The 12,332-nt window shown below is 35.3% G+C and overlaps 1 protein-coding gene across 1 annotated transcript; it reads left to right on the top strand.

The window, feature by feature from the left end:
• Positions 1 to 7,992: 7,992 nt before the first annotated feature.
• Positions 7,993 to 12,068, top strand: LOC131650261 (uncharacterized). Its single transcript, XM_058919981.1, has 4 exons — positions 7,993 to 8,149; positions 10,487 to 11,032; positions 11,867 to 11,941; positions 12,061 to 12,068. The coding sequence occupies exons 1-4, from the start codon at positions 7,993 to 7,995 to the stop codon at positions 12,066 to 12,068; spliced, it is 786 nt and encodes a 261-aa protein (XP_058775964.1).
• The last annotated feature ends 264 nt before the right edge of the window (positions 12,069 to 12,332 follow it).

The raw sequence follows: 12,332 nt of genomic DNA, 5'->3' as shown, positions 1-12,332 counted from the left end.
CATGTGGATGTAGGGCAGATTATCAAGTTTCATGCCGAAATGGTTCACGATTATTTGAATGATTGAACCATAACATAGAGCAGTAGTTTTCTGTTGTACTTCATGGAACTTGGCAGCTAGAAAGTGTGGCCAGTGTACACACGTTCTGTTTTGCAGCAGATACATTAACACAACTTCATTTCGTTCAATTCTTGAGAATCCTCCTGCTCTTGGTCGAATGACTCTTGAGATGATCCAATTTAGGAGCCTAGGATCTCTCTTTAAGTGACCAGCTGTAATTGTTTCATTTGGCTTGTCAAAGACGGAAGGGTCTTTGAGAATGGATCTCATGTAGCCCACATGATCATAGTTGGCCAGCATCTCACCGTCTTCCATACAGAATTCATCTCCTACAAGTGTAAGGCCAAAAATGCTTATCCAAGCTCGTTTGTCAACAACATGCGACCTAGATCCCATCTAAAATCGGAAATTACAACCGTCCCCTTTTTGGAACCCTGCATAGAAAGCCCTAACGATATTTTCACAGTACGGAGTGTCACATTGCACCAATGGATGAATATTTTGGTGTTCAATCAGATTTGCAACATCGGGAATATGCATACGTTTGACAACATGTGGGTTATAGATATATTGCCTAACAATTTTCCTTTTCATTTGCCACTTCTCAAAGTTTTCCTTACAATCAGGATGAACAAGAGCTATAGCACTTACCGGTTGAGAGGATGATCCAGATGCGATTTCCTTTCCCTTTCTTGATTTTGGTGCCATGATTGGAGGAAATTTGTGTGAGAAAGAGGATGATTGGAGGAGTTTGTTGTAGGAGAATTAGGGTTGGCCGTACACAATTGTTTGGGAATGAGGAGGAATGAGAAATGGATGCATAAAGATGGATAGAGATGGGCTGGGTCGACCAACAGGCCCAATTTTGGAAATTTTGTATCACTAGGTCGACCTAAAGGGAGGCTGGGTCGACCTAGCAGAAGGACCCTAAAAATAATTCAGATTAGGTCGACCTAAAAGAGGGGTAGGTCGACGTAACTGAGCATGATTTTGTTAATTGGGAAAAGATTTTCTGTAGGTCGACGCAGAGACGAATTAGGTCGACCTAAATTGCCTCAAATGTTAGAAATGCAGTGATATGCCTATGAATGTTGGTGATATGCTTATTCTACATGCTTGTATGTCCAAAACATGATATGTTATGTAGAATGATGATCAACATATGTGTGTAAATGAGATATGGAAAAGCATGTATAACGCCACTATAAGCATGTTAATTGATAGCATATTATAGTATCAATAAATTTTTTGGAAGTGAACAACAAACATGTTACCACTTTCTCAATTGTAGGTATCTTGTCATCATTTCGTAGAATGAAGTATAATCCTCTAGTCAATGTGGAATGATGCTTGATTTGATGATGAACTACCTTCATACTAAAAGAGATGTTAGCTTGAGCATAATCAATATATATAAAGTAAAGGAATAAAATTAAGAAAACAAACGAATTTAGCTCAAATTAGAGATATCTAATATCCCTAATTCCCTACGAATGTTGAAGAACTGCTCCGTTGCTAGAGGTTTGGTGAAGATGTCAGCTAGTTGCTTCTTGCTCTCTACATGTTCAAATACAACTTCTCCTTTCTCTACATGATCTCTTAGGAAGTGATTCCTTATTTCAATATGCTTGGTTCGTGAGTGTAAAACAGGATTCTTGCTCAAGTTTATGGCACTTGTGTTGTCGCACATGATAGGTATACGATCAAGCTTAATACCAAAGTCAATGAGTTGTTGCTTGAGCCATAATATCTGAGTACAACAGCTTCCGGCAGCTACGTATTCTGCCTCAGCGGTAGATAATGCAACTGATACTTGTTTCTTGCTATGCCAGCTTATCAATGAATTTGAGAATAGATGACATGTCCCACTGGTGCTCTTTCTGTCGGATTTGCATCCAGCAAAGTCTGAGTTGGAGAATCCCACCAAATAACATTCATTACCTTTAGGATACCATAGGCCATATGTACTAGTTCCACGTAGATATCGTAGAATTCTTTTTACAGCTTTTAAATGTGATTCCTTTGGACAAGATTGGTATCTTGCACACATACATACATTAAACATGATGTCCGGTCTTGAATTTGTGAGATGCAATAGTGAACCTATCATACCTCGGTACAATTTCACATCAACCTCTTTACCTTTCTCATCTTTGTCTAAGTTACTATTTGTTGCCATAGGTGTGTCAATCTCCTTTGCCTCACTCATTCCAAATCTTTTAAGCAACTCTGTACAATACTTGGTTTGACTTACGAACGTTCCATGACTAAGTTGCTTGATTTGTACGCCAAGGAAGAAATTCAGCTCTCCCATGAGACTCATCTCAAATTCACTCTGCATAAGCTTAGAAAATTCTTTGACAAGTTTTGCATTAGTCGATCCAAATATAATATCATCTACATAAACTTGAACCAGAAGTACATCTTCACCTTTTCTTTTAATGAAGAGAGTAGTGTCAACTTTACCTCTAAAGTATCCTTGGCTAAGTAGAAATTTGCTTAAACGTTCATACCAAGCTCTAGGAGCTTGTTTAAGACCGTATAGAGCACGTTTCAACTTATAAACATGGTTTGGATACTTGTAATTTTCAAAACCAGGTGGTTGAGCTACATACACCTCTTCATTAATGTATCCATTTAGAAAGGCACTTTTAACATCCATTTGAAAGAGCTTAAACTCTTTTGAACAAGCGTAAGCAAGTAAGAGACGAATAGCCTTGAGACGTGCTACGGGAGCGTACATCTCTTCATAATCAATACCTTCCTCTTGGTTTTAGCCTTGAGCTACTAATCTAGCCTTGTTTCTAGTAATAACTCTGTTTTCATCAAGTTTGTTACGAAAAACCCATCTAGTACCGATTACTTGATGTGCTCCCGGATGAGGGACAATGTCCCAAACATCGTTCCGTTTAAATTGGTTTAATTCCTCTTGCATGGCCATTAGCCAATGCTCATCAAGTAATGCGTTCTTAGTGTTTTTCGGTTCAACTTGTGAAACAAAAGCAAAATGATGACAAAAGTTACTTATCTTGGAGCGTGTTGTAACGCCCTTTGAGATGTCCCCTATTATGTTATCGATTGGATGATCTTTTACGTTTGTCCAGGCCTTAGGAAGTTCTTCGTTGTTTCAGGTTCTTTCTTTTTCAACATTATCATGAGACTCAATTTTCTCTTGCTTAGCATCCTCCTTTGCAACACTTTCATTTTCGTCTTCCTTGTCTTTGACAATGTCTTCAGTAGACGGGCCTGCACTATCAAAAGATATACCTTTCTCGACACATTTTGCATAAGATTCATCAAAGGACACATGTACTGTCTCTTCTACTATAAATAACATTTTGTTGTATATCCTATATGCTTTACTAGATTGAGAGTAACCAAGAAAGATGCCTTCGTCAGCTTTAGCATCGAATTTCCCAAGATTATCCTTACCGTTGTTTGACACAAAACATTTGCAACCGAATACGTGGAGATGTGACACATTTGGTTTTCTACCCTTTAATAATTCATATGGTGTTTTGTTTAGTATAGGACGTATTAGTATCCTATTCAAAACATAACATGCGGTGCTAATAGCGTCAGCCCAGAAATATTTAGGTAGACTACCCTTATTGAGCATTGTTCTTGCCAACTCCTCTAGAACACGATTTTTACGTTCAACCACTCCGTTTTGTTGTGGTGTTCTAGGAGCTGAAAAGTTATGTTCAATTCCATGTTTATCACAGTATTTTTCAAAAAGATAGTTTTCAAATTCTCCACCGTGATCACTTCGGATTGCAACTATTTTGGTGTTCATTTTATTTTGACATAACCTTGCAAATTGAGTGAAAGCTGGAAAAGTTTGATCCTTACTAGGTAGAAAGATTATCCAACAAAATCTAGAGTAATCATCGACAATGACAAAACCATAGATGTTTCCACCTATGCTTTTAGTCCTTGAAGGGCCAAAGAGATCCATGTGAAGGAGTTCAAGAGGGCGTGATGTTGAAACCACGTTATTTGATTTAAAAGAGGTTTTTGTTTGCTTTCCCTTTTGACAAGCATCACATAGATGATCCTTTGAAAACTTTATTTTTGGTAAGCCGATTACTAAGTCTTTTGTGACAACCTTGTTAAGCAAGTCAAAATTAATGTGAGCGAGACGTCTATGCCAAAGCCATGAGTCTTCGCCTAGAGCAATTAGACACTTGGTACTTGACTTAGATACTTCGTCCAAGTTTAGCATATAGATGTTGTTTACTCTTAAGCCGTTAAACATAATGTCTCTTTTCTTAATATGTTCTATTGTGCAACCAGAATTTGTGAAAGTTACTTTAAAGTCTTTGTCGCACAATTGACTTATACTTAAGAGGTTATGTTTAAGACCTTCTACTAGCAATACATCAGTTATAGTTGTGGTAGAGGGGTTACCTACACTTCCTTTACCAAGTATAGCTCCCCGATTGTTGTCTCCATAGGTGACATACCCCTTTTTCTTTGCGTGAAACTCAACAAAAAGTGATATGTCTCCCGTCATGTGTCTTGAGCATCCGCTATCAAGGAACCACAACCTTTCGGCAATGTCAAGACACTTTTCCTGCAAGATTAATTTAGAGAGGGAGGTCCCCAATTTTCATTGGGTCCTTGGTAGTGAGTACATAAATTGTTGCACTTGGGCAGCCATTGAAATACTCCTTTAGGAACCAAAATCCTCCTAAATTTGCATTTTTCAATGGTATGACCTTTTTTGCAACAATAGTGACAGGTAATATGATGAGAATATGTTGTTTTGCTAGTTGATACTTTTGGTACAAAAGTGTATTTACTATATAAAGGAGTATACGATCTTTTGAACTTATTCGGATCAACCGCAAACGTCACTCTTGGTTGTAGAGCCTTGTCTAATTTGGCTTTTAGATCTCTTACTTCTTTTTGCCAAATATGACATGTCTCACAACCAAACCATGATGTAGGATCTATCTCAACTTTATCTTTTTGAATATCTAGCATAGATTGTTTTAAAGCTTCCATATCCTTTTCGGTTTTCTCAACTTTTGATTCAAGGTATGAAAAGATTTTCTTATTTGAGGCCAAAAGTTTGAAAGCTTCAATTGCGTCTCTATGTAATTCTTCAAAAGCAAGATTTAATTGAGAATGAGATACTTTATCTACAAGTTCAGGTTTAAGATGACTTACATGTTTCTTTTTCTTGTGTTGATGAGCCATAAGACATAAGTTTGTCGATTCTTCTTCATCGCTTGATGAGCTTTCACTAGATGAATCACTTTCCCATGCTATGTAGGCTCTTCTAGCTTTGTTGTGACCTTTGCTTTGGTTCTTCTCTTTCTCCTTCTTAAGGTATGGACAATCCGGTTTGTAATGACCGACTTTGCCACAATTGAAACAAGGACCTTTGATTTTTCCTTTGTTATTCTCATCTTGTTTGAACTTGTTTGATTGCTTTCTATAGTTGATCAAGCCTTTGTCGGAATGTTTTGCTCCATTTTTCTTTAGATATTTGTTGTATCTTCGCACAAACAGTCCCATTTCCTCATCATCGGAGTCTTCATCATCACTTGTATCACTATTCTCTAGCTCTTGCTTTGAGGTCCTGGAGCTTGAAGCTTTTAGAGCTATTGACTTCTTCTCTACCTCTTTCTCCATGTTCTTATCTTTCTTTGCCCTTTTCTCATGCATGTCAAGGCATTTAAGATGTTGTTCATGTTCTTCTAGTTTACCAAAGAGAGTGGTGATGTATAAGGTATTTAGATCATTTGCTTCCTTTATTGCCATAACCTTGGGTTGCCATTCCCTGTTCAAACATCTCAAGATTTTGTTAGTAGCAGCTGCATTGGAAACATGTCTATCAAGAGAATTTAAACGATTTTTCAAATGTACGAATCTCTTTTGCATGTTTTCGGTGGATTCACCATCTTCCATGTGAAAGAGTTCGAACTCTTGAGTTAACGTGTTGATTCTAGCTAGTTTGACATCATCCGTCCCCTCATGGGCAACTTGCAATGTGTCCCACATAGCTTTAGCGGATCTACAATGGGAAACACGATAGTATTCATCAACTCCTAGAGCTGAGATTAGAATGTTTCTCGCTTTCCAATTGTATCCATATCTCTTTTCATCTTCAGCATCCCAAATATTTTCTGGTTTTGGAACAACGACACCAACTGCATTTGTCATGGTGATCTGAAAGGGACCATTGACAATTGTTGTCCAGATGTTCCTATCAATGGCATTGATATGAACGCACATACAATCCTTCCAATAGCCATAGTTTTCACCGTTGAAAACTGGAGCTCTATTGTGAGCCCCTTTAGGTCCGGAAGCCATCTTTCCAATAAGTGTTTCACGTAGCACGGAATAAACCAGAGCTCTGATACCACTTGTTAGACGCTAGGCTTAAGGATCTAGAGGGGGGGTGAATAGATCTCTCAGAGTTTTTCGGAATTATTTCAAACTTAAGCGAAAGCGGTTCAGGATCGACTTGCGTCTATTCCGGACCGCTATTGAAAAGGATGTATATGTGATAAAACCACAAGATAATTGGGATTAACAATGAAAGAATAGGTTATTGAATCAATTCGTTGCTCTAATGAAAAACGATTAACTTCTGATTTGATAAACTTGGTTTGCAATGCTTTGATAATGGATGAAGCAAAAGCACAAACACTTGGTGATAATATCCAAATTGATTGTGATTCAATATGTGGTGAATTGTGAGTTTTACGAAGGTTCTTAATACACAATTTTAACACTTGAATCGTTGATCAATTTGCAATTATGACCAAATACGAACAAAACGTAAATGAAAAGATAAAGCGTTAACAACACGATATTTGTTCAGGCAGTTTGTTGATCGTCCTCGCTACGACTACATCTGCCCCCAATTCCAAACGGTAATTGGGATGTCTTTCATTATTATTGAAAACAGTTTATACAAAGAAGATAACAAAGCGATAAACGATAAACCAATTATGTTGATCCTTTGAATCTTCTTCCCCCTTAATCTTGAGCCAAATCAAGGTCTTCCAAGAGCTTCACTTTGATTTCCTTGCTGCAGTGTATTGAATTCCTTGAACCCTTGTTCTTCAATCTTCACACTCAGCTGAATCTTTGATAAAGCCTATTGATAAAAACCCCCAAAATTCACCAATCTTGGAGGACAAAATCCGCAAACTTTATTCACCAAAACCCCACAAATCTTCACCCACTAGGAATCTTCAATTCCGTTCCATGGACGTTATCGATCTTGAACGTAAACCCTCAACGCAAAAATGATTGTGTGTAGTTGTGTTGGAGTTGTGTCGATGATCGAAGATGAGAAGCCTTTGTGTATCTTTCAGTTGTTGGTGTTGATTTGCAATAAATGACAGAAAAGATTATATAAAGGAGTAGGCTCTGTGTATCAGGAACACACAAAATTTTGGCAGGTTTTGAGCAGGTAGGTCGACCTACTTTGTTGGTTGGGTCGACCTAACAGAGGTAGATTTGGCCAAGTTGTAATTGCTTCTAGTTGAGTCGACCTATTGGTAGCTTAGGTCGACCTAAAAACAATTAAATTGTCTTCTTGAGGCTTTTCTTCAGTTTAGGTCGACCTGGGATAGAGGATGAGTCGACCTAACAGAGACAAGTTGTTTTTGCTTCACTTTGAGTCGACCTGCTGAAGCTCCGGGTCGACCTAACAGAAGTATGCAATTTTTGCTTCAGTTTGGGTCGACCTGATTGTGAACTAGGTCGACCTGACAGATGCAAGGATGGTCAAAACTTCATTTTCTTTGAGTCATTCACTTGTGCTCTTGTATTTGGTTGCTTGTGATGTTTGCCATGAATCAAAAACTCATTTGTGATTGTATGCTTGTTCTTAAAATTCATTCCTTTTATTTTGAAATAAAAGATATTTTGTATTTTTTTATATTTTTAGAAAAGATTAATAAAAATATGAAATCGGTTAAGCTGTGGATTAGGTGGATTGGAGCCTATTACCTTAAAGGTGGTAGCATAATGCAGTGGGAACCTAAGACCACAAGCTCGTGGATGCTCAAGAATATAGCTAAGGTGCGTGGGCTTACTGTACAGAGCGAGTATTGGAGTGACAGTATTCAAAAGAACCAATTTAACACCAATGCTATGTATAAGGAACTGAGGGGAAATCATATAAGTCAGCCTTGGTGAAAGATTTTGTTCCAAAACTATGCTAGACCAAGGGCGTGTTTTATGCTATGGTTAGCTATTCTGAACCGGCTCCCATCCAAAGATCGATTGAGGAAGATCAATATTCCAACTGATGGAATGTGTAGTTTTTGTGAACAACCTGAAAGTATCGAGCACCTTTTCTTTCTGTGCAGGTTTACCAGCAATGTTTGGAGCCATATCATGGAATGGATAGGATATTATCGAAGATGTAGAGGTTGGGAGGAGGAGAAGCAATGGCTGTGTATAGAAACTGCAAAGAAGGGGTGGTGACGCTGCCTCCTTAAGCTAGCCATTACTGAAGTAATCTATCAGATATGGCAGTTGCGAAATGACAGAATTTTTGGCCAAAGGAATGCTAATGGAGACATCATTATAAGAATCAAGCAGACTATTGGTATTAGAGCTGGTACCAAAAGAGTTTTGAAGAACCATATGAACATGGTTACTTTGTCTGTTAGCTGAGTTGTTGCTTTGAATCTGTTTGTTGAGTAGTGTTATGTCTTTCTTGTAACTTGGATTTTGTTAGCTGCCTGGATCTATGTGAGATCGGCATGGTATAACTGTTTTGGTAATAAAATTTTATATTTACTCAAAAAAAATATGGAAGAAACTAAAAGAAAGCTTATGATTTATTTAAATAAAAAAGATAAATATCTCACAATTATTTTATTCTCTAAATATATTTAATTAGATGGTATTTGTGAAAAAAATAATCTACAACTTTTTTGAATTTCAAGATTTTTGAGCGGTTTTTTTTGCATACAACTTCTTTCGGTTAATAAATAAAAAAATATTTATATGACTAATAAATTAGTAATTCTTATTGTTTTAGTATATAATTAATAAATTATTAAATTAGTATTAAATATTAAATTTGTATTAAATAAAATGATATTTCTTGAGACTGATTTATCCACAAGTTCTCAAAAGGTTTTATTTTTTCTCTTAATAAATAATAAAAAATATTGATATGATTAATAAATTAGTAATTTATTATCCAATATGCCAATGGGTTTTAGGTTATGCAGATTTGGTGATTATTATCATGTCGATAAAATTTGGATAATTACTCCTGAGAAACAGCAAACAATTAATTTAATATATTTTATTATCATTCAATTTTTTATCTTCAAATATCTTTGGTAGTAAATAATTTTAAAGGCTAATGTAATTTCACAATAATATATAATTTTTTATTGAATGAGATAATATAAATTTTTTTTTTTGGGTACAAGAGAGGGCCGAAGCTAAAAAAAAAAAGAAACTATAAAGCTTTATTATTATTATTATTATTATTTATAATAAAATGTTAATATTTATTCTAAAGAATGAGATAATATAATTTTAATACATGTAATATAACTTTGTATTTTTTATAATAAATGTTAATATTTTTCTAAAGAAATTCTAAAAATATTTGTTTTTGATTAATACCGTAAAAAGAATTTATTTATTTTCTATTAAATAGAATAGATCTTTTTGTGTCATATGTTTTTGATTCCATTTATGACTATATTTTTTTATTAAATACTAATTATAAAATCATATTAGTATTATTGTCAAAGTTAATATAATATTATACCCTTAATTATAATGGCCTTGGTATAATTCCCTTAATTGTAATTTTTTTACTAAATTTCTAATTAATTTTCAAAATAATAAACATTATACCCTATATAAGGTAAAATTTCCATATATCAAGGTAAAAGAGGGGCTAATATTGTATTCCCATTAATGTATCTGATAAACATAACTAATACATGTATTCAAAATGTAAATGAATTTTTTTAATACATATATTCTAATTAATGTATTTGATTAGTGTAACAATGACTCTCCGTATTCAAAATCCAAAATAATTAAACTAAAATTTACCGATTTTATTATGATTATGGACCATTGGAGTAATAATGACATGACATATAGTAAGTTAAAATTTAGTAACCGTTATCTATAGAACCAACGTTAACTATTGAATTTGAAACATATAATATCTATAAAATAAGAAAACAAGTGTACCTGGTTAAGTATGAGGATGCCTTGTTAATAAGAAAACATTATAAAATAAGAAAACATCTCATATGGAGAATTTGCAGTGATTGTCTTCCGTCGAAGGTACGCCTTGTTAATCATCATGTGCAATGTTCTCCTGTTTGTCTACTTTGTGGTAATAACTATGAGGACGATTGGCATGTTTTCTTTGGGTGTTTGGAAACTCAATCTTGCTGGCACTCGGCAGGTCTTTCTAATGTTATATTTCCCCGTGTTCAATCTTGTCGAGATACAAAATCTGTTATCCTTGATATATGTGCTAATGAGGACAGGAAAATTGCGGGGAGAGTTGCAGTTATGTTGGAAGGTTTATGGAAGAATAGAAACGACTTTGTTTGGCATAATGAAAAGGAAGAAGCTTCTAAGCTTGGTTGGCTAGCCTTTCATAAGTGGCAAGAGTGGTTCACAGCTCAAAATCCTAGAGACATACAAGGTGTTAGCGGTAACTTGGTTAATTGGTCCCCTCCTCCTTTTGGATGGTTAAAATGCAATGTTGATGCCGCCTTCAATCAGCGGTTAGGGACTACAAACCGCGGTTGGTGTATTTCAAACGATCAAGGTAACTTTGTAGCTGCTGGTACTGCCTGGGACGAGTGCACTTTCTCTGTCTTAGAGGCGGAGGCCTTAGCTCTTAAAGAGGCTATCCAGGTCGCTAGTACTTTATACCATGTTCCTGTTATTTTTGAGAGTGATTCTCAACAGGTGGTAAATGCCATTGGCTCTAATTTAGGGGGTAATTCGGAGTTCTCGTTAATTATAAAGTCTGTTAAGTTGTTGTTGTTAGATATTCCAAACTTTGAGGTTAAGTTTTCAAAGCGTCAAGCGAATATGGTTGTCCATACCTTAGCAAAGGCGGCCAATTCTTGGACTCGACGCTGTATGTTTGATGATATCCTTCCTTGTATTACGCTACATTTGATTAATGAAAGTTGTTAAGTTTGTTTTTGTCAAAAAAAAAAGTATACCTAGTTAAGTCCATTTTGCCCTTTGTTCAAAAAATGCCACCTATTGAATTCCAGGTTAAATTGTGTCCAAATAATACTTTTTGCGACTAAATTATGACTTTGTTTCATCTCAACTTTATTATTTTCCTTTGTCCAATTAAATTTGCTCTGCTGTTAAAAAGAAGTTACTTTTTGTAACAAAGACAAAGCCAAAAGCTGCTTCCCAATAAACATAGTTTGAAAAAGAAACTTTATGTCTGATAAAACTCTCAGCATACTCTTCCATCTCTCTTCTCAACTTTTGCATTCTCTCACCATTTTGTATTCTCTTCCTTTCTTCTCTCCTTCTCTTTCATTGTTCCCTTTTGTGCTACCAGTCTCCTACTCTATGCATGGTCTTCCATCTATCTTCTCAACGTTTTACTGCTTCTCAATGTTTTGTATTAGCTTCCTTTCTTCTCCCCTTCTCTTTCATCGTTCTCTTTTGTGCTACCAGATCTGCAGATTCGAAGAAGAAAATGGGCCTTGAAAATATGAAGATTCAGACAAGTTTAGTTTAGTTTTTCCAAATCTAAAGTTGAATAATAGTTTGTTGATTAAGTATTTTGTGTTTTTATTTTCAGACAGGTTTTGTTCTGGTTATGGAGGATATTGTTCATCTTCTTCATCCAACTATAAAATATATGTTTATCTTCTTGGTAAAAATCACATCTTTTTGTTACATATTTGTCAAATATTGTCTTTAAAAGTTGTTCAATGTACACTGCAAATGGCCTTTTCTAATTTAGTAAAAAAAAATGTAATCTTTTTGTTTCAGATCGATAGATAGAACAAGGATGAAGTTGAAGGCATGGAGTCATAGAGTGAGACATGTGTGGACCTCTGTGTAAATGATTCAGGTTTAAATATGTGTTTTCTATCATGTTTAAATATAATTTTATTCTGTAATGTTTGCAAGTATATTATAATATTCAATATTTTTTTCAAGATGTAGCTATCATGTTTTTTTTCAAAGCAATGGTGTATAGATGAAGTAATATTGTTCTTCCAACATAAGGTATCATATTGTTCTTCCAAGTGATTCTTAAT

This window comes from Vicia villosa, linkage group LG2, assembly GCF_029867415.1.
Source record: "Vicia villosa cultivar HV-30 ecotype Madison, WI linkage group LG2, Vvil1.0, whole genome shotgun sequence".
Classification (NCBI taxonomy): Eukaryota; Viridiplantae; Streptophyta; class Magnoliopsida; order Fabales; family Fabaceae; genus Vicia; species Vicia villosa.
The sequence above is the reverse complement of the archived record's forward strand: the minus strand, read 5'-3'. Positions and strand labels throughout refer to the sequence as shown.